Genomic DNA, 24,023 nt, shown 5'->3' with positions numbered 1-24,023 from the left:
GTGCTCTTTTTTCTGGTGACTTGGTGACTTCATTCACATGGATTTCTAATTCTAATCATCCCCTCCAACTGGAGGTACCCGCATTTTGTGATGATCAGACCAAGCCATCAGACCCAAATATTACTCCTATTCGACTACACAAAGTTGGTGGTCCAGCGCCTGATACCCACTTACCTTCACAAATAAGTCAGCAATGGCTGCACATGAGTTCCTATCCTGACAATTTCTATTTAAAGTTAAATCTGTCAAGGGACTCCCCCTTCTTACTAAACATTATCCCACCCCATCTAGCTAATCTCCCAGTAGAATAAAAAACTGAAATAAATGGTCTAAATAAAATGGTTGCCTGAATGCATGGACACTTCTCATCAGACTCATTGATGGGATACCCATACGGGCCTGAAGGCTGCAACAGGAGTGCTGTTGCTGAAGGGCCTGAACTTTAGCAGTGCATCACTGGTCTTCACTCCCAGATGCCTAATTCACTAGGCTCCATGGATAGTGGATTCTTGTGAATTAAAAAGGGTTAGGAAAAGTTTTTCCTTTTTTTAACTTTATGGGATATAATTTGGAAAAATACATGGTCTTCCCTTACTGACCTCCTTCTAAGATCCACAATTGCAGATTCCTGGTTTTATTATGTTTGAATCCTCTGCCCTGACCCTTCAAAGGCACCCAGTAGGTATTATAGCCATGGGACTATTATGACTACCAGGCAACTGCCATCTTCTGGGGGAAAAAACGGCTGCCCCCAGATTTCTTGCTCATGATTTACAGGGTTATTCACAAAAGGGTGAAGAGTTTGAAGAAGGCAGGAGAAGGGAACAATCTAGGACAACATAGCTGATTTGGAAAAATTCTCCAATTCAGCTCCCTTTCCAGTTCAGCTATGTTGTTCTAGATTGTTCACTTCTCCTGTCTTCTCCAAACTCTTCACCCTTTTGTGAATAGCCTTGTAAATTCCTTTAAGAATCCCTTGTTCTGTAGCAAACATAATCCTGTGATAAAGGAGGGTAGAGGAGATAGGCAACTAATAGTTAAATAAGCCACATTCAAAACAAAAAAGATTAGAAATTCTCCAAATAAATTGGTACACCAACTGGGCACCAATATGTCCCAAAAGCTATTATTATTATTACTATTACTAATATTAGGAATTTTGCTTTCTTTGGTTTTTAAAGGTGTTTCTCCTCCTTTTAAATGTGTTTTTTTTTCAGTCAGTGGCTCCTGATTGTACCTAAAATAAATATAAACCCTACCGGGACGGTATTTAGTTTGCTAAAGCACTGTCTATCATTAACATATGCAATATTTTTATTTTCCCAAATTCTGTTTTCACCTTTTGCATCCTTTTTGGTATATCAGTTTTGCTGATTCCCTACAACCTCTTGCAACACTTCAGTACATCCTGTCTACATTTACTCTCGCCACATCGGATGAACTTCATCGCTCTGGACCAGCTTCCTGATGGTGACAACAATGAATCATGTCTGCATTATGTGTGTTGGCACAATTGCCTGTAGTATCCACATGGGGTGCATTGTTATAAGGCATTAGCCCAATTGACAGCTAGCTAACAGGAAGGACCTTCATTGGCAGGATGGATCATCAGGTATTAGTTTCATGGAAAATGGTGTGCTTATTCAAGTTGCCCTCTCCCCTTCCCTAAAACACAGCATAAAAGTACCTGTTGGTGGAAAAATAGTTAGATAATATACTTACTTTTCCCCAACATCCTCACGCAGCACCTCGGTGAGAGAGATGTCATCCTGCTTTTAGTCAGAACTCAGAGAATGATGAGAAGCTCAAATCTTGCAAGAAGACAATCCTGCACTGTGTTGCAGCATCATCTCATGAGATTTGGGATACTCAACATTCCCCGGGATCTTGTCAGCAGGAAGAAGATGTCACTCCCTGCACTATGGAAGTCAGGGAAAGCTAAGTATATAAACTAAACAATTAAAGTCTTTTTATGCAGTATTTTAGGGAGGGGGGCACTTTAAAATTGTTGACATTAACACTGAGGAAGGTCTGCTTTAAAAGCATGACCAGTGAAAGCAAATTACTAGATTCAATAAAATATAGTAAATTGATTTTCACTTGACAGCCCTGCATAATTATGACTCTTAAATAATAGTTTAGCACTTCCAGAAAGTGTTTGATTACAAAAAAGTATGGCAGGCCTGTAATGGTTTGGTACTGGCAGACAGGCCAACACTTTTTTCCTGGCACTCACTGGAACTTTTAGTGACCTTACAACTTTCTGGGATGAGCACAAAGTATGTAGGCAAAAGGCACACCCCAGCTATTACCTCAGTTATGTAGATCAAAAAAATAATTCATATGCAAAAGAATAATTAATTAATCAATCAATCAATCAATCAATCAATCCATCCAACAAGCGCTTTTTACCACTACATTTCCTTGACACTGGCACAAATAAATGCAGTAATATAGAGGGTCAATATAGAGGTTGGATTAAAGGTTTGATATAGTTTAACAGGTGTTGTAGTTAAATAATGCATTATTTTATAGTGGTCTACACAGAAAACCAAAACGAAGAAAACTGAAGAGGAATGAGGAATGGAGGGAATTGATTCCCATAGAGGGGCTTTCCCTCTAAAGAAGGGACCGTTGGGAGCTATGGGTGCCTCCCTTTTCCTAGCAAACACTGGGATGGCAGGTAGTTAAATTTTACTGCTAAAATAATGCCACTAGGGATACACTAACTGTGTCATTCACAGGCAGCAAGGCAATCTGGACTTAATTCTTTTTTTTTTCATTGTAACTGCATGAATAATAATAATGTATATATTTATATATTTTTATTTATGTACAATATATTGTGATAGTTTGGGGAATATAGCACAATGGTGAGCGCTAAGTGACCACTCCTGAAGCCGACTTTAACATAAAAGGACAGTCTTTATTCATTCAAAAGGTCAACAGCCCATGGACTTCACAAAACAAGTTGCTTTTCTTAAGCATAAACGAAGCATAACAGTTCATTGAACTCTCATAAACAAAGCATGGTTTGGTCTCACCGACATCTGGCTGTCCCATACACTCCCAGTGTGATTGTCCCAGGACTTTCCCTGGAAATACTGTCCTCAGCAGCTTTCCTCAGCTCCAGTTCTTGGAACAGTGACTTGACGTTTTCATTTTGGATAGAATAAGGGAGGGCAATAACCCCTGCCATTTTTTGCCATCTGTATCCTATTGGGAAATTATTTTCATTTTTTATCCAATAGCCACAAAAAGTGAGAAGAAATGCCTTCAAAGTGAGGGAAAGCCTTGGTCAGCAGGGTCACCAGAACTAGTGTCCCCAATGGAAGAGTATTAATCTATTCCTGTTCTGATGACAATTTTAGTGATGACGGTCACCAGGACAAATAGAGGGGACCATCCTAACAGGGACACAGACAGCAATAAAAACCTGACAGGTGTTCTAAACCCTCCTCGCACTATCCAAAACTAAACTTAGAGGGTTATTCACAAATCTAGACAAAGCATCAGCCGTAGTTCTGGCTGATCCTTCAGCTAGCTTCAGCCGCCGGAGCCCTTTAGGTTCAGTAGAAGCGAAGGGCTGCTGTACGAGCTATTCACTATAGCCCGTACCGCTCCCGAAGTTGGCCGAGCGGCTCAGTCGAGCCGAAGGCATATGCTTCGGCTCGACTGAGCCGAGGTGAAACCCGAAGCGGGCCGAAAGCTTTGTAACTGACAGCTGGGCGGAGCCAGCCGTGATCTCACTGTTGGCTCCAACCAGTTGCAATGACAGATCAGCATCCCCAGGTTACCTGGGAACACTGAACTGTCAGTACACAATGACAACTTGGCAGATCTGATCTTGACAACTTGGCAGATCTGTCATTGCAACTGACCGGAGTACAGTTGGGCAGAGCTAGCTGTCCCTGCTAGCTCCGCCCAATTGTTTCTTTCTCTTTTTCATTGATCTTTATTTTTGTATTTTCTTTTTTCAATGATCTTTATTTTTTTGTTTTTATTTTTTCAATAATCTTTTTTTTTTTTAATCTTTTATTTATTAACATTGATCATTTATTTTCCTTTGGAAAGTTTTTTTTTCTCCGTTTTTTTTTTTCAACTTTTTTAATTGTTTTACTATTTTGCTCTGTACCACAGAGTTACAGAGCAGAATAGCCGAGCCGAATGCCGCCCTATGAGAATAGGCCGAACGGCAGCGAGAAGCCTGCCGGAGGTTCAGCTCAGCCGGTCCAGTTGTCGAACTCCTTCTGCACTCTTGCTCAGCCGAACATGCAGAGTATGTTCGGCCAAGCCATGCAGAGCATGTTCAGCCGAACCGAAGCCAGCTGAAGCAAGCCGATGTACGGCTGATTTAAGTCGGTGTACGGCTGAAATCAGCCATACAAGCCTGAAGTGAATAGCCGAACAGCATTCGTCTCACTTCTCTTCGGGTCAGTTATTCACTTGGCTGCCTTCAGTAGCTTTGTGGATAACCCTTTTAGTTTATACTTTAAACTCTACTGATGATGTATGTTATAATTGTCAGGAATTTAATGTATTTACACGTGCATTTTCACGTGCTGGAACACATGTTCCTATATCAGACTTACTGTTCTAGTGTCTACAGGACTTTCTTTATTAAATAACCTGTTAACCCTTTTAAACTTTCAAAATCCTGCTTTAGAACAAGTACAGCAATGTGTCTGCTGCTATACATATTAGCCAGCAAGCTATTCTTAAAGAAGAAGTCCAGGATTTTTTTGTATTTACCCTTGCAGTGGGGCTACCCCTCACACTGCAAGTGTTAACTGCTCGTTTGTGTCTAGGTAAAAAAACAAACAAAGATATACTCACCCAAAGCTCCAAGTTGGCTTCTTCTTAGACCGGTCCCTGGAATGTCTCTCTCCCTCCTCTGCAGCGGTCTAAGGTCCAGTAAATCATCACATCTATACAATGTTAAAAAGATATGAGGATGCTGAGGGACATTCCAATGTGCTGTGGAGAAGGGAACAGGCAGGAGAGAGCACCATGATAGCTGGTCGGTTCCGAGATGTGGGTGAAAATATCTTAATATTTTTAAGCTAGACAAAACTAGCCCCTGTCCACTTTCAGAGTTTAGCACTAAGAGGAAGCCTTGTAAGAGACTACTAACCCTGGTTGCTAGGCTACAAGGAATCCACAGCTGGAGCAGGACATAAGGAAATCTATATGAGTAAATAGGGATCTTGTGCACAGGCACAACCAACGCAATTAAGTTTTCCACCGCAATGTTTACACAGAGCAACAGTGTGCCCAAATGGTTCACAGAGCTAAGGGTGTGCCCTTCACCCATATTCTTTGTGCTAAAAGATGATCCTCTTTCCCATCTTAGAAAGATAGTAGGTATGATGAAACTACATGTCCTAATAAGTGATACATTTCCCCACTAGCATTACACTTCCCTGCTAGCACTGTTTCTTACATTGTCCTAGCCAATTAAATGATTATACAATAACACAGTGGGTTACTTAAATGAGCGCACCGTAGTAAACTTCTGGAAGAAGGTATTTGTAATGGATGGGATTTGTAACAAACTGTGTTTCATGCTGCAAATCACCATTACTTTACCTATAATTTCTTTGACTGTCGGACAGTTTATGTAAATGCCATCTGCGGTTTGGCAAATTCATCACTTTTCCTGCTAGCAATTCCCAGCAGAGCTAATCGGAGTTGTTGAACTGATGATGGTAATATTTTATGCTGTACAATAAAGCAGGTGCATGAAATTTCAGCACTATGCATATATGACAGGCATTGTCAGAAGAGTGAAACACATTGTAGTAGATGAAAACCCTCACTTCTTCTATTCAAATAAAACTTCAAATTTACAACAGAGGAATAAAAAACTAACCTAGATTCTATCTCGTATTTATAATTTATTTTAACTTAAAGAGCTTGCAGCTCAAACCCCAACCATTTAAACAGTAAAGTAAAATCGTACTCTAACATGGGGTTCATAGAAACAGCAGGGGGTTATGACAGGAATAATGTATTGCCCACAAGCATATGAAAAAATGGGAAGGAAATTAAACTATGAAATTGAACTATGAGGTGAGGGAAAATCACTCAGCCTCATAGTTCTAGCGGGCGTGTGACAATGAAACTGTTACACGTCGGCTCAATAGATCGGGAAGTGAGCGAACACATACCGCCGCTCGCTCACTTCGCGATATATTGAGCTTTGGATCATGGGAGGACAATAGTATATGGAAGAAAGCAAGAGAGAGGGATTTTGTTCCAAAAGAGGGACAGTCCCTCCATATGAGGGACAGTTGGGAGCTATATAAACATTAGCATATATTTTTTAACATATATTTCAGAAACAGATGGAAAAGTTGGTCATTGTCAACCATACCAATTAAGGCCATACCCCCAAAGTGCTGTGGCCCATTTTGTATTTGCACCATAAACTTCCCTCCCACTTTTGTTGTGAACTATGATTTACACATATTTACTGTCAAGATTGTACCCTTATGTCAGTTTATTCCTTGTGTTCTCCCTATAAAGAGATTAGTTTAGGATAAAGAGAATAGATGTTTTCTCTGCTGACACTTTACTCTTGCCAAATATTTTATCTGGCGCAGCAGGAGTGCAGAATGACCTAAAGTCACAATTAGAGGTAAATAAGGTTCTGTTTCTACAGCTGCATCAGGAATAGGCGCATTAGCTACAGCGTTTCCTCTGCTGCTTGGCTTCCTACTGTAGCACATGATCAGCTAACAGGACAAGAGAAAGTGAACATTTTTCTACACCAGAAATGTGGAGGAAAAATTCCACTTTTTGAACTATTTTAATTAGGGTGAAAGGCAAGTTTATTGGGGGTTTTTGGCAGGTATTTTAAAGTCACGTAAAGCACAACTGAAAACATTGGGCCTCCCCAATAAAGTGTTGTGAAAAGAATTGTCTAACAAAGGGTGTTTCTCCAGGATGGTTTTATTCTCCTAGAGACATATATAACCTGGAAAACTCTTGAAAGTAATGTTAAAATTCAGGGATATTTGCTAATTTCTCTAAACAGCCTCGGTTGGTTCCAGTTTTTTTAACCAAGAGTATTAATATTTGGAGTTTTGAAGATTCACTGGGCCAACGTATCTCTTTAATGTTATTGAGGGCCGTTGCAGACCTGAGCAATCCGGGACACGCGCCCCGGGATCGCGCAGTCATGCACAATTGCAGACAGCGAGTGCCGCGCTGCCCTATTGATTTCAATGGGGTACATCCACGCCGAAATCGCAGAAAAAAAAGGTACATGTACCTTTTTATTTGCGATACATGACGTCTGGCTGTGTTCGGCGCGACTGGTGTACCATTAGAAAATAATGGCAACCACAGTGTGATCGCCAGTGATGGGCGACTCCATGGGGGTGATTTACTAACCTAAACACACGCACGCACTAGGTGCGTGTGATTTTTACACAGCAAAACGTATTTATCAACCAAAAAGTATCTAAAAGCATATTTCCACTAATGCCATATATGGAAAAATCATGCACATGATGCATATATAATGCTGCTTCACAGTTTAGACAAAAATGGTTAGCTCATGCATTTACATTTCTGCATTCATCAACGCAAGCAACACAACATAGAGCTAATTTACACAACATCACCTTGCAAATTCATGTTTGGCTTTGCACAACACACCTGCTGGGTGTGTACACACTACAAAGGTGTCTAGATTCCACCCATAGATCATGCTGGGAGGGAACACACTACAGAGGTGTATACATGTTTGTGGTGTGTTTATAAGGTTAGTAAATCAACCCCCATGACTCTTTAAGTATATGTTTTTTTAATTTTAGATAGTTTTGAGGTGCTAAAACTATAGTGAGGTCTTTATCACTATATGTAGGGAGGGAGATTCACTGTCTCTTATTGTTCCAATCGCCAATGTCCTCCAGAATAAAAAGTGAGGATAAATATAAAAGTTTGAGTTGCCACCAGAAGAGGAATAGAAGGTAAATCTTCTAATAGAGACACTTGCTCCCATGGCAACTGAATAAGTGGTTATATCCATCACATTGGAAAGATATCCTCTCACTTCCTATTGAGTCTATAGAACAGAAAATAAATCTCCCTGGGGGAGGAGGGAGGAAGAGAGGGAGGGGAAGAGAGAGGGAGGGGAAGAGAGAGAGGGAGAGGAAGAGAGAGAGGGAGGGGAAGAGAGGGAGAGGGAGGGGACTATAGGGAGAGGGAGGGGACTATAGGGAGAGGGAGGGGAAGAGGGAGAGGGAGGGGAAGAGAGAGAGAAAATGGAAGTCATGGTACAATTCAGTATGTAGGCCTGAATTGATCAGAGGAAGGAGCAGCCACCACAGATCTAGAAACTATAGAAAAGTGCACTCTTAAACAGATCGAGCTTCAGCCCTTAACGTTTAGCCAGTGGCAAAGTATTTTAGTATCGTTTTTGAGCTTTTTCTCACAGTACCTCACTGTATTGTCTTTACAGTTTATTAAAAATGTACAAAAACACTTAAAAACCATAACCTAACACTCTCCGAACCCTCTCCCATCCCTGTATCCCCAATTTTTCCTAACAAATTAAAAATATAGACTTCAGGTGTGTTTTTAGTAGAACTTTATTAGCATCAGGAGAGTAAACAAGCAGTTCAGTAGGCAGCAAATAAAAAGAGATAAGACAGGTTTTATTCTTGCGCTTAGTGGTTAGCACTTCTGCCTTGCAGTACTAGAGTCCAGGGTTTGAATCCTGGCCAGGTCACTATCTGCAAGGAGTTTGCATGTTCTCCTTGTGCTTGCATGGGTTTCCTCCCACACATGATCTCTACAGAGTGCGTGTACCTCTAACTCCAGTATGTGATGTCACCAAGTGTGGCTCCGCCCAATGCGTTTCATCGCTGATTGACTTTGTCAGGAGAGATCTTTTTCTGTACAAGAGGAACAGCCCCCACCTCCTCTTCCCCCCCAGTAGAGGCAGGCCAGAAGCATACTTTCTTGCTAGAGAGTTTAACATTCTTTCCAAGCTAATTGTTATGAGCACTGCCTGCAATAAATATTTATTTGTACAATCTATTTGTAAAAACATCAGTTTGTAAAATTTCAGAAAGAGCTTAAATGGAAAAAATATATTGCCCCCACAGACTCACAGCTTTGTAAGGCAAGAGATTATCCTCTTCTGCACTGAATGACGCTTAGGGTGGCACCACATCATTACATGGCCCCGGTCTCTGCAGCATGGTAGGCAGTGGGGGACACAATATGGTATTGGTCTTTAAGCATTACTTTACATGTCTAAACATTTCCCCTACACAGATATATACAGTGTTAGTCCCAGCATTGACTTTCATCTGCTCATATGAGTACCATGACAGGTTAGCTGCTTGAGTTCTACCTATGCTGAGCATCATATGTAAAATTTGAGGGCACCTATAGTTAAATTGCAAGATTTGTTAATCTTTTAAATGAAAAGAAATTAACATTACTTTAAGGAACCAACTTAAACATGACTCAGGCTCAGCTGCTAGAATGGAGGAGCAGGGGTTACACAATGCTTTAGCAAACTAGATGTCACACTTGCTGTGTAATACTGCAGCTATAACAGCCCCTTCTGTCAAAAATGGACCTTCTGAACAGTGTTTGTAAACAGTTAAACAAGAATTCAGAGATACAAAGGGACATTATTGTTATTTTGTATTTACTCTGCTTCATTCATCTCCAGTTTTAAGGGGTTACCTTTGATTTGCATATGATGTCCGATAAAGCAAACTCACAAATAAAAATAAAAAAGTTATTTTAAAAAAAATATTCTTATATAACCCGTTATTAAGCATTAGTTTACCCTAATAAGCACTAATTACCCTTCTTCCCCTTCATCCTTTAGCTATTATTATCCTGCTGGTTTTTTGGTTTATTTCTATTTTTTTAACCAATTTTATTTTCTTTTTTAATCATTTTGTTCATTTTCTTATTGTCGCAGTGGAGTAGAAAAGAGTTTTGTTGATAACAAGTGTTCTGACCTACAGTATACGATTGGCCATACTGAGTCTGATGAGTTCACTATCAGAATGGGGAGCATGGAGGTGGAGTGCAGAACTGCTCGGACCAGGTGGAGTGTTTGCTTATTAAGAGGATTTTCACATTATTCATTTGTTTATGGACTTTATGGGTTTTTTCAACACTGATTCACATATGTGATGGTGTTGCATTTTTTGTTACTTATTAAGTATTTCCATTAAGAGTTTTTAACATATTTATTAATAATAGCACCGTCACTGGTATATACTTATTTAGCACTATTTGGTGATTGATTTACACAGAAGCTGGTGAAATATAGTGATTCATTTGTAGTAATTAGCGCTGATTCAATTGTAGATGATGTTCTTAGGTTAGGTGTGTGTATATTATTGGTTGCTGGGATAGTATATTCTTTAAAACAGAATGACTCACAAAATATGTTTGTGCTGGAAAATGTGAGAGTGACTTGTAAATTCTGCAGGTGTTTTAGCTGTTTCATTTTATCATGGTAACAAAGACTGGACAGACGCCATGAATTAAGGAAATGAAGGTGAGGACAGGGGCCACGTAAACATACATTTATAGTTGCTCTCAAGTAACTGCATTAGCAGTGTTCTGACAACTTCTGAGATCAATGAACACAAATGCAAGGAAAAAGGGGAAATGCATTATTTGTCAAAATGTCTTACAGCTGAAATCCAGGCAGATATAAAACACACAAATGAATGCTGCTCCGTATTTATTCATTTATGATTAAATGTATTTGTTAAAGCTGAACTCAAGCCTTACCTTTTGTCCTCTAAGGATGTATCAACGCCTCTGTCTTGTTCAAAGGTAACACTCTCGACTGGCTGCCTGATGTCTTCTCCACAATATGCATCTGCATAATTTGCAGGACCTCTGTGGAGCTCGCCTTATTTCCGGCCCCAACAACTTCATGCGTCATAAAGCCTTTCTTCTCTATATTCACCATCACTATGAGGTGGCATCTCATTGGGGAGAGGTTGGGTGGTGGGCGGTGGCCACAGCTTCCAAGGTTGCTAAGAGCTCCGTGCGGTGTGGCTTCCTGGCCAGCTCACTGATGTCACTGGTTACCAGGAGCTGAGCGGGAACACTTTGACTTGGGTCCTACCGAACTCCTGAAAATCTCATTGTCGTGCCCACCTCTTAAATCTATCTGTTTTCTCCACCATCATTCATATTTACTTGCATTATGTTTAAGGTATCCTCATTTTGTCACTGTGTCGTTTGTGGGCATGGTTACTTCTTACCTTACCTTAGCTTGGCAGACTGTATGCACAAACAGTCCAGTCAGGAACCCTCCCTGTTTGTAAATCATAGCCTTACCCTAGCACTCACCTATGTGCCCGCCCACAACCCCACCCACAATCCCACCCACTACAATGGCTAGAATTACCATAAACATGTCTAAGATACTGTCCACCAAAAAGGAACTCAGGGTTAAGCAAAGACGACCATGAGTCAAACTAAAAACAGAGATATTTATGAAACTATACCTTTTCATTAAGAATGTTTTTTTGGATATGAATCAGGGAAGAGGGGGAACAAGTGAAGGTATTTTAACCAAACTAAACCAGATTTAAATGCAACAAATAATTAGTAGAAACATTTGATTAGATCGCAAACTTTACAATCTCCTGCATGGTAGCACTTAGACTGGATAAGCAAGAGAAAGTATAAGGAGCCATCCAGGTTAGCTGCACTCATATATACTGACAAGGAATATGCTGAGAGAAGAAGAAAGCAAAGTGAGCAAGGAGATAAGCTCATCAGTCATCTGGTTCTTATTCATTGTTTTCATTGTTTTATGAACTGGCTGCGGGTAGGAACACAATCTAGCTGTATTTCTAAACTGTAAATGAGGAAGTGGTGTCCTCCTCCCACCTGTGCTGTGTGGCATAAATCTAGGGACTAAATGCATAGGAAAGGTAACACGGATCATATACAGTAAATATATGGGTTTCATCTGTGTATTTACAGAAGATGTTTGCCTAGAGTGGGACCCCTCAAACCTTGTAAACAAAGGGCTAGTTTATCGCCCTTTAAAATTTAGGGGAGGCAGACTGTGGTCAGTGGGAGTTGGTGGTCATTGGGAGTAAAAAATGACCTAGCACCTGTGGTCAGTAGAATGCCCCATCACTGGTATCAGTGTGAGGAAGAAATAAAGTTAAAAATACCTAAAAAAGAAAATTAAAGTCCCCCATCCCCCGCAAAATGCCCTTGTGAAAAAAAACCTGGCTCCTGGATTCAAAGAAAATTTGTCAAGCCCTGACACTATACCTGTAAAGGTCCTCAAGTGGGTATATTTATTCCTAGCAGTACGTGTGTTAAAGTAATATTAAACTCTCAAACATGTTTTCAATAATAAATCCAGATCCAACAAATATAGGTCGCCCAAGCACTTACAGTCATCATGTTTCTGAACAGCTGATTCCAACTCTTTCAGCTCGGCTTCCCTGAACTTCCAGTCCAGTGCAAGATCACAATGGACAGAGCAGTCTTCTCCATCTACTAGCTTGGAGAAGGGAGGAGCAGGAGGAGGGGAGTGTCTTGTCTTGCTGTGTCTGTGTGGTTGTGGAAATCGGACTGCATAGGACCCTGCACGGGAAAGAAGCCACTCTAAAACTGCATATCAGGACCAGTGCTCAGGGGACCAGCTTATTCTGCAGGAAGCTAAAACTTTTAAACATCAGGGAGCAGCATCCATTGTAAGTGATTTCATCAGCATTTTGAAAAAGCTTAAAAACATTTTGGCTTTAATATCGTTTTAACTTCCGTCTAGTGAAAAACATAAATCTTGTAATTTAACCAAGGCCCCAGTTTCTGCATACAAATGGAATATTGTTAATGAATTGGTGGACATGTTATCACTGTACTATTCTCTATAATTAATAGGTAATATAAACACTGCTAGATATTAATATTAACTAGAGCCACTCAGCTTGGTTCTTTTTTTAAACAAAGCTTTGGATGAAAATGTATTTGGATATGACTCCAGTGTTGTAAAGTTTAATAGCACAGGACAGGTTAGTAAGAAACAATGATAAAGGTATTTCCATCCCATTGCTATTAAAATAACAGACAACTGCATGAATGACCCACTTCTCTTCTAAACATAACACTTGTTCTCTACTGCCATCTATTGGTACAGATGTGAGTTGCAGCCATGTTTCCAAGCTGTTGCAGAACTGCATATAAAATATACCGTTGCTTGCCACTGTTCACAAACATAACCAACTCATTTATTACTTTATAAATATCAGTAGGTGTGTAAAGTATATATAAAGCACATGTTTTTAACATTTTGATTAGGGGAGTGTTTACAATCTTTATTAGGCTTTTGTTTTATAGAATAAACGTGAAGTTTACTCGAAAGGATGAAGCATAGAAAAACAAAAATGTTCCGCATTACAGAAGATACCGAGCAAATTCAAAAAAAATATTCATGTCCACTGAATAAAAATAGTTCTTGCATAAGACCGCTGGTTTTTATTGGTGTCTATGTGCTCGGTGGGGAAATGTACCCCTTTGTATTTGTCACCGGGACTGAAAGTGAGGAAAAAGCCAACATTTTGAGTTGTTCCTGGAACAAACCAATGGCAGTGAGTTCCAGACCTTAACCGCTCTTACTGTAAAGAACCCTCTTCGCCCATTGTGTCTTCAACGCAAACATTTGCTCTAGTGACAACTAAACCTGGCCACATACTATGTGAATGTTGGCCGGTTCTTGATAAACTGGCCAAAATTTGTACAGTGGGTGCCGCTGTCAGCACCCTTTCGGCCGACATCCCTCGATCAGCTGATCGACGGAGCCATTTGGAAAATCTTCAAACAGAGCCTGTTGCCAATGAGCTGCTGGCTCTGTGCGGGTATGCTTACAGCAGCCGTTGGCCACTGTCAGAATGCAATGGAGACAGCGGGTGATTCCTCAATGAACGCTCATAAGCATTGATTGAGGAATCAGTAATATTTTCTTACTTCAGCCTGCGTATTGAACAAAGAAAATATTACAGCGTATGGCCAGCTTAAAGGGGTTCTAAACCCTCCGGGTTTTTTTTGCCTATATCTCCTGCTAGCAAGCAGGAGATATAGGCAAAAAGTTTTTTTTTTTTAACGCTTTAACAGCGGTTTACACTTAACCTGTTTTCGTTGCGCGCTCCCGCCAGAGAATCCGAAACTGCTCGGGTGGCAGCAAAGCATCTTGGGACGAGTGCATGCGCAGTTTGGATTTTCGGCCGGGAGACGAGCAGAGACGCAAGGTAACTCTATGGACGCGTGCACCCGCATGCAGACACCGCTGTATCAGAAGTGCCTGCTAGCAGAGAGGAGTCAGCGCTGGATCGGAGAGCCGCCGCACCGCTGGAGGGACAGATGAAAACATCAGGAAAGAAGAAGATCGGATTAAGAAACATCATTTAAGGTAAGTGCTGACATTAACATGGGGGAGGGGAAACATTTTTTTGACTTTAATGTCACTTTAAGAGAGGATTTCCCTTACTTTGGATATATTTTATCTCATTTCCTGTTGTGCCTTCACGCAGGAAGAGAAGGAAAATCTTCCCAATGTGACACAGACAGTGAAAAAACAAAAACTATTTAAGCAATTACTCTATCCAAAACTTTTTTTAACAATGGGCTTCAGATATACAAGTAAAACAATATCAGAATGACTGTTTCTATAGCTGCATAAGGGAGGGGTAGGCAACTTCAGCACTCCAGCTGTGATGAAACTACAAAGCTTATCATGTCTCTGCAAGTAATGCTTGTGGCTGTAGGTCTTGCAATGCCGCATGGGAGATGTAGTTCCACAGCAGATGGAGTGCCAAGGTTGCCTACCCCTGGCATAAGGGATCGTGCAAACTCTGTGGGGGGAATTTATCAAAACTGGAGCAGACAAAATCTGGAGCAGCTGTGCATGGCAACCGATCAGTTCTATCTTTCATTTCCAAATCCTAACTGAACTGAAAACAGAAGCTGATTGGTTGCCATGCACAGCTGCTCCAGATTTTATCTGCTCCTGTTTTGATAAATTCCCCCGTGTATTTAACGGATGAGCACACTTTAAAACAAAGTGCATTTATTCATTTTTCCCCTATTACCTGACCTACTCTAACCCACCCTCCCCCTCCACAGATGCATACTTACCTTGGTCCAACGGCCGAGGTTTCCCGGTTTGTTCACATCCAGCACCACACATCTTCACTGTGCTGGCCATTACAGCCCCACTAACTTCTTTGGGACCATCTCCAGCCTTGGGACACAGCCCCACAGAAGCCTATGTGGCACTAATGCACAGGCGTGGCTAGTATAGTAAGTCTTGCGGCCATCAGATCGAGGTAAGTATACATCTACGGAGGGGGAGGGTGGGTTAGATTAGGTCAGGGGAAGGGAGCAAAAAGGATAATGCACTTTGTTTTATATTTTGTGCAAAGTAATCGAATAGCTGAAATTAGAACTGATGTCATAAGTGAAATGTATTTAATACATTAGTACTGGATTACCTTTTAACACTTGTCAGAGCTTCATACGATGCCTTGCATCTGAAAGAGCAAGTCTTTTAAGGAACAGCAATTTGAATGCTCAAAGTCACATCAAAGACATCAAGTAACAATGTGGAAATGTAACGCTCATTACAAAGTAGCGATGATTAGGGTTTAAGGTAGATGAAAGTCTCCGGTTAGAAAATGGGGATTTTCATTTTACTGAAACTTGACCCTGTTGCTGGAAGGACAACAAAGAGACGGAACTGTATCTCCTATGTTCCGCTGAAAGAGCCTCGCTCACTGCAATACAGTGGAGGGTCTGAGGATCTTAATTAGCTGTGCTGTAAGTTACAGAGACTTAGCCGAAGGTATTACATTTTTCTTAGACCTTCTTTAAGTATTCTGGAAGGAAGTAATTAGGAAAATGACTGAAGTCTGTCCATGGTGTGGAAATGTGGAATTATTTGGGGTAATAATTTAAAAAACAGTACATGTACTTATTATTCTGCACATACAGAATCTTTACAGGGACAATATCAGTAGGATTTAGGCATTTTCTATTATTAATTAAAAACAATAACTGAGATTAATGTAAAGACACAAAATAATACAGCTATATATATTTTTTAAACCGTGTCTCAGAAATCTAAAACCTGAATGTTCTTGGGTTCCATCAATCCGGAGCATTATTGCATAAAGAGTGCTGTGATAAAGAATCTGCCCCCCCGATCCGGTTTTGAATAATTTAATCTGCTATTTTATCTCAACATGGACAGGTGGCATTGGTAGATATGCTTTCTTAGTAAAACAACATAACGCATAACCTGCAACTACAAAAAAAAAAAAGCAATGGGAAGCTTTTAAAAAAAATTAAATCTGCAGATATTCTATTCCGTGATCCTGCAAAAAAAACTGATTGGCTAAAAATAGAGTACATTTCCTAGATGGTCACTTTGTACTTTCCAATAGTCAGTATGAGAGATGTATGCTCAGTGCTAACGTTTATGCCACATTTGTTTATAGAATGAATTGTGGCAATCCGTTTATAGCAAGCCTAAGAATTGGAGCTCGTGTTAGGCCTACAACACTAACCCCACTAACCAAGATTCAGTAACTAATGTACAGGACACCGGGGCTGGGTCCTGGAAGGACGCTATATTTCCCCTCTTTTTGGACTGTGGTCCCTTTAAAGGATGAGACGGGGTTAACTCACCTGCTGGAGGAAGTGTGTGTTTAAAAGACAGGAAGTGGTAGCTAGCAGGTGAGGAGTAGTGTAGAGGAGGTTGGAGAGTGGGGATCTGTGTACTGCTGTGAGCTTGAATGTCAGTAATCTTGCTGGAAATCTGTAGACTGGGAAAGTTACCCTGGAAGTCTGGGACTGTTTAAACTGCGATTGCAGCTCTGAAATCTTCATACCGGTGAGACTGTTCTTTTGTGTTGTACTGAAGAGTTGCTGTTTGAGTTGGCCAGCTGGTCAGTGAAGATGAACTGTTTTGTTATTTTGCTGCTGTGAAGCTATTTAAGTTAATAAACTTTACTTTATTTGCAAAGCCTGTGTCCTGCGATCCTGCTGGATTCCCCTAACATTACACTAAACCATAAATTATTTAGAGTCCATTTACATCTGTGATGTGCGTAAACACACACGCTAATGTGCCTTAAATCACGTCTTAATGTGCGTTGCTTTAAAGCATCCTATTCATGTGAATGGCCTACCTAATGTACCAGCACTCACAAAAAGCAATGCAGCACACCACAAAGCAATGTAGTGCATTACTGTACCTTATGGTGTACTGCAATGGGTGTGCGTTGGGATGCTATTCAGCACGAATGCAATAATAAAACAATGTGAATCCGGCCTTAATGAACAAATTGTTTACAAAGAAATTTTGCAGTTAAACGTTTTGTCTTTTATTTTATGTACAGAAGTTAACGAAGTGATCATTCCATCCTTTTTAGCCAAGTGTAAACCTCGAAGCATTAATTTAAAACCTTGGTTCTCAACTGGTGGGTCGTGACCCAAAAGTGGGTCGCTGCATGCCTTCCACTTTTCTAGGTTAGAGGCTTCTTTACCTCCCACTAGTGCAGCACTGTCAGTTCTCACACGGAGCAGCCATTCAAAATATGTTGCCCGATGCCGAGTGTCAGCTTGAGGTGGTAATTGGGTTTTGGCCGCGATGGAGCTCCATCCATACGTGCATTGCGTACAGCTCCCTCACGTGTCCTATAGAGGTGCCTGGAACGGAGTGATGTCACATTCTGGCTCCCGGATCTTCTACAGGGCACACAAGGGAGCTGTACAAGCAATGCACATATGGATGGAGCTCCATCAAAGAACAGCAACCCACTCCAGTTCTCGTAAGGTAGGGAAACTAGGTGGACCTTAAAAAAATAAAAACATTTTTGGAGTGGTTATGTGTCTGTGTGAGAATGTATCTGTGGCTGTGTGTGTGTCGGTCAGTGTTTTGAGTGCCCATTCACACTAGTACAGTGCGTTAATCACATTAATACACTGTACCACGCAATCGCACCTACTGTGCATTCTGGTGTGGGAAGTGTGTTGCGTTGCCATTCTTTTGAATGGTACCCCAAACACATCTCCCACCCACAGCTCGTACGCCTGCACCGCAGCGCGTGCTACCCTAATGCCGTGCGGTCCATTGCAGTGCAAACATTGCAGACATGGGTCGCGACCTAATGATTAAGGACAAATGTAGGTCCTGAGGTTACACAGGTTGAGAACCACTGATTTAAAAGTACAGCATGAATATACACTGAGTGGCCAGATTATTATGACCACCCCATCAGTACTTCGTTGGGCCACCTTTTGCCTTCAATACTGCGGCGATTCTTCTGGGCATTGACTCCACGAGATGTTGATAGGTAATGCGAGGAATCTGACACCATGAATGATGAATAGCACTGTCCAGTTCTGTGAGATTTGATGGTTGTGGAACCAGCTGCCTGATGGCTCTTTCAACTTTGTCCCACAAATGCTCAATTGGATTGAGATCTGGTGATTGTGGGGGCCACCTAAGCAAGGTAAAGTCTCCCTCATGTTCTTGAAACCACTCCTGCACAATACGAGCACCGTGGCATGGCGCATTGTCTTGTTGGAAGAAGCCATCTCCATTGGGATACGCCATCAACATGATAGGATGAACTTGATCAGCAACGATACTTTGGTATGTTGTGCTATTCAGACGTTGTTCCACACGAATTAAAGGGCCCAAATCATGCCAGGAAAACATGCCCCAAACCATAACACTGCCCCCACCAGCTTGAAGGGTTGTACTCATGCATGTGGGGTGCATGCTTTCATGCTGTTCCCGCCAAATTCTCACTCTGCCATCTGCATGATGCAACTGGAAACGTGATTCAGCGGACCACATTACTTTTTTCCAATGCTCGACTGTCCAATCCTTGTGTTCCTGTGCGAATTGGAGACGTTTTATCTTAACTGCAGACAGCAAAGGTGTTCGAACAGGCCTTCGGCTTCCATATCCCATACAATGCAGTGTACGGCGAACACTCCGTTCAGAGATCATTTGAGAGGATCCCTGATTAAGATCTGCAGTAATTTGATTCACTGTTGCCTTGTACCAGTCTTGCCACTCTCCGTTCTGCCCTAACATTGACTAGTCGCTGAAGGCCACAATTCGCACGTTCAGACCCAGATTTTCGGCTGACAGTCCAGTCTTTTAAACACTTACCAACAGCTGCTCTTGAACATTTAACGAATTCTGCTGTTTTGCTGATACTCGCTCCATGGCTCAGAGCGCCAACAATCATCCCACGTTTAAAGGCTGTTAAATCGCGTTGTTTACCCATATCTTCAGAAAAAAATCACTTCTACTGTCGTGGTAAACAACCTGGTTCCCTATTTATAATGGTCTGGCACTCTAGCAACTTCAGCGCGAAATGATAGCTAATTATAGGTAATTTGCCTACAAAAGTCAGGTGGTCATAATAATCTGGCCACTCAGTGTAGAGCCATTCATTCAACATGCATAACACAGAGTAGGGTTTGGCAAACATCAACACAGAGCAGCCATGATTACAAATATAGTGACATAGTCCATTGTGAACATCCATGAAAGCTGAAGTACTAAATTTAAGTACCAATTAAAAAATGTTTTTTTTAATCTTACTAGACATTCCAGTGCATGTGAATAAAATGTGCTCATTACTCATGGAGGATGTGTGTTGCAACAAAATAATGTAATTTCTTGTTACGCCTCCAGAACAGGAAGTAGAGAATGTCCTAAGGTTTTAACTAGTGAGTTTGACCCGAAACCTAGCCTGTTCAGAGTTTGACAAAGGGCCAAAACACTGCTCAAAGGATGTGGATTGCAGTGCAAAGTAATAATGTAATTTCTTGTGATGTCTCCAGGACAGGAAGTAAAGGGAAATCTAATTAAAACACAGGAGACAAAAAATAATGGGGGTTTAAAGTAGTGACCCAAACTCAGCCTGTTCACATGATGGATGTCCAGTTCCTATTTGGCCAGTTTGCCACCCAAATCTCCGGCTGCTGTTTGTAAAGAAACAGGCTGTTGATTATGGGCAATGTCATTGGACAAACATGTGCATGACCATATTTGGCCAATTACTTCCCCAGGATTCCTGGTGCTGTTTGTTTTACATGTCAGCAGCACTAGGGATTAATTGTCAGGTGGCAGAATATCATGGCAGAAGGGAAACATCATCAGGCAGCAGACCCTTGTGATTGAGACTGGATTTACATCACTGGATGACACGATTGATGGATTTATGGAAATTGTTTACATTTTTGGAGGTATTTTGTATTAAAGAACTTTGTCACGGTGCTTGTGTGTTTATTTACTTTTTTTGAGTGAGTAATAAAAGGGTACTAATGGGTACTAACCCCGTAAAAAATCCCCGGCAGGAATGGATATCTGGGGGCCCCTCTTATTATAAAGAGGACTTGCAGATTCTAATAAGTCCCCACCACCACATCCTCTTGTGAAAATGAAGTCCTTGTCCTCCCATGGGAACAAGATACCTTGCAAAGGGGGTAGGCTTTGTCACAACCCATGCAAGATACCCTCCCAATATTGACAGGCATGTGGCCTGGTATGGTTCAGGGTGGGGGAAGGCATATGCTCAGTGGCTTCCCTTTCCTGAACACTCACACTGCATGCCTGGATAAGGGTCTTGTTTGAAATCTAGAGGGAACTATGTTTTTTGTTGTTGTTTTATTTTAAATGAGCCCTGTCTATTTTAAAAAGAAAAAAACAGCATGGGGTTTCCCTTACTATTCTAACCAGACCCTTATCCAGACATGCAGCCTGGGTGGTCAGGAAAAGGTACATTAGTAACCCTTAAAACTCCTTCCCAAAAACAATGTCAAATGTAAATAATCACACACAACATGAAAGTCCTTAATTAATAATACCCCCCCCCCAAAAAATGTAAAAGGCCTCCGATGTAAATTACTATTATAGGTCAATGACAGTCAGATCCCGGGAGTACATAATTTAATGGTGGTAATGCGGGGGAGAAACATTGTAGGGTGACAGGTCATCGTGATTGATAATGGACCTACATGTGATTGATGGTTTACATAATTAAAAAAAAAATGTATGGAATTATTAAAGAAGGACTTTTTCATACTGATTATATACACACACACACATAATATCTCTCTCTCTGTCTATATTTACACACACACATTTACATTTTACTTTTTTGGGGAATGAGTAATATAGGTTACTATAGGCACTTGTGTGCCTGGGGGAGTCAGATATCTTGGGGCTTTCTTATTCTAGTCAGGCTTCCGGAGTGAAGAGTACAAATCTTATAGACAATTTAAAGTTTCTCCTGAGGAAGCAAAACATTTTCAGGTCTATGACACATGCAGCTATCCTTGTTAAAAATTCCTATGCCGACATTCCCACAACAAAAACCACCAAGCCAATTTTTTGCAGCTGAAAACTAACATGCTTTGATAGCAGAAGGAGGAATTTTGAGGTTTAACATTAGGGAACCTCCCTTGAGTGTATGATATCAGTGAAAAGAGAAACCTACAAACTGCCTCCTTTTGAAAGAGAATGAATAATGTCTGTATACATATTTTTATATAGGTCTTTTCTTCAGGAGTAGAAAACATTTGAAAATATATATTTTTATTTCTTTTTAGTCCATTACTCTGGATTTTAGACAGACGGTTTATTTACACACACACACACACACACACACACACACACACACGAAAGACTCAAGGAAAGAACACATCCTCCTCTCCTAGTAGTGATGGTGCTCTAAAGATCTTCAAGCTACAGGAGCAGATGACAATAAGGACAGAGCTAGTGCTGGGCTTTCTTATTGGAAAGCTCAGCATGCACAGCACACAAAGCATGGAAACACTCTTAAATGACTTGCAAAAAAAAGATTTTATACACATATAAAATTATATAAATACCAGTTTATGAACTTAAAAATGTAGAATAATATTACCAGAATCACTAGTTCAGCAACTAGGAGCAATTTTTATATACTAGTCATTTTAATTACTTGCAAGCAGATGGCAATGTCCTGCAAAGTTTGGAGGCGAGCAGTATCCAACAGTGTGACAGCAAAAAGAAAAACAGTGATGATAATTACTGTGCATATTAAATATTATAAAAATAATCTACATCCCATGCCTTAAGAACTGCATTAACATCATGTCTTACAAAAAAATAGACTTACTGTATGCACACATTGCACACAAGTATCTTATTACAAATTTCATTAAAACAAAGGTTTTGTACAAGTGTATTTTGGCAGACAAGAAACAAAGGCAATGTACATCACATGAACTATTTTCTATTAAAGTACTTTGTTATAAATGCTGACGTTAAGTCTTTGTAAGGAGTGTCAGAGTCAGCCGTGGTCCTTGGAACCCGGAGGAGGCGTCGTACGGTTGGCGATCTTAGCAGCAAATTATGAGTTAGACCTACCGTGCTGGAGGACACCCAATATAGGGCCATACACTGCAGAAAACAAAAGGAAAAATGATAAATCCTGTCTCTTTAACTTGTCTACATTTAGGAACAGTTAGCACTCAATGGCAGCTCAAGCTGCAAGAGTGTCACCTAAAGTGCACATTTGTGATATACCCATACTTAGGAGAACTAACAGATTACATTTTGGGATAGGATTCTGGTATTAAACTAATCATGTTATAGTAGTTGTGTGAAATAAAAAGATGAGAAATTTCATTTTTTCTCCTCTTCCCTTTTTCCCCAATGAAGACATGAAAGTTATTCTCAAAATGAAATCTGTCTTTAAAAAAAAAAAAAAAAAGACCAATACACCAATAACATTCTTTTGTGCATTTATTGTTCTACAAACTGCCATATTCCAAGGGGTATATGTATTGATTACTATGGCTTCAATGACTGCCTACTACATGTGTATTGTCTAGCTAAGGTCTCCCATCTACAGGGGGTATGGACTGGTGCCGTTCTTCTGATTTATGTGTTATGTTAAAGGAGAACTATGGGGTAAGTGTCCTCCCGTGATCCAAAGCTCAGTATATAGCGAGCTACAGCTCGAGTGAGTGACAGCTGGCTCTGCCTATCTGGAGGCAGAGCCAGCTGTGCCCGCCCCCTCTCGCGGCCGTTCCGCCAGTCAGAGCTGCAGGATCGGGGAGAATCCCTGCAGGGAGCCGTGAGTGACAGTCATGGCTCTCTGCACGGATAGATTGAGAAGCGAGCGACGGTATGTGATCGCTCACTTCCCGATCTTTTGAGCCGACATGTGATAGTTTCATTGTCACACGTCGGCTCGAACTATGAGGTTGAGTGAAAATCACTCACCTCATAGTTCTCCTTTAAGCTATTACTCGAAGTATGATGGATCAATGTGTCCTTCCCAAGAACTGGAGTTATTTCCCCACAGCCACCAATCAAATTCAAACTTGCAGAGCAGGTCTGATGCCAATTGGTGACTTTAGGTAACTCCAGTGCACAGTAAGATTATGCTGACAAAAGCTGCATCAGCTCACGGCATGGCAGAAAGAACAGTGCCCTTTGTCATTACTGTTGGATAAACAATTAAAAACACCACACTGACTAACCCACTTACCGAAGGAACAGTGGCAGCAATAGGGATCATCACAATAGACACTGTCCGAATAAGGTTGGTTATGTATCTGTGAAATTTAGACAACTCAATCTTACGAAGAGCAAACATCTGAAAGAAGGTGGAAAAGCATAATAAATGAAGTATCCGATTTTTTTTTTATGAGTCTGCTGACAACCGAGGAAACCATTTACTGGCGAAAGTTACAGACAGACAGACATGATATGCTCTCCTAATCTGACCAATTTTAGGATTACAGCTGACTCCGTTAAGGATCCCCAACAGCCACAGACATTGTTTGCTGATCACTGATGACCCTACAGCTAGGGGAACCTTTCTCGGGACTGCTGTTCTGCCCCACCTTGCTCCATTGACATTAGTATACTTGCTTGGGCCATCTGACCCTGCAAAGCAATTAAGGTAAAAAGGGAGGGG

General features: G+C 40.9%; 1 protein-coding gene across 1 annotated transcript in view; it reads right to left on the bottom strand.

The window, feature by feature from the left end:
- Nucleotides 1-22,290: 22,290 nt before the first annotated feature.
- Nucleotides 22,291-24,023, bottom strand: part of LOC108798629 (mitochondrial inner membrane protein COX18) — a 13,327-nt gene continuing 11,594 nt past the window's right edge. Inside the window, exons 6-7 of the mRNA XM_018570394.1 lie at nucleotides 23,592-23,699; nucleotides 22,291-22,495 (exon numbers count right to left, since the gene is read on the bottom strand). Of these exons, the coding sequence (XP_018425896.1) occupies nucleotides 22,322-22,495; nucleotides 23,592-23,699 (282 nt within the window). The 3' untranslated portion in view covers nucleotides 22,291-22,321. The remainder of the gene's footprint in view (nucleotides 22,496-23,591; nucleotides 23,700-24,023) is intronic.

The sequence above is a fragment of the Nanorana parkeri genome, unplaced genomic scaffold (genome assembly GCF_000935625.1).
Source record: "Nanorana parkeri isolate BGI_ZX_2015 unplaced genomic scaffold, ASM93562v1 scaffold1528, whole genome shotgun sequence".
Lineage (NCBI taxonomy): Eukaryota > Metazoa > Chordata > Amphibia > Anura > Dicroglossidae > Nanorana > Nanorana parkeri.
This window is presented reverse-complemented; position numbering and strand designations above follow the sequence as displayed.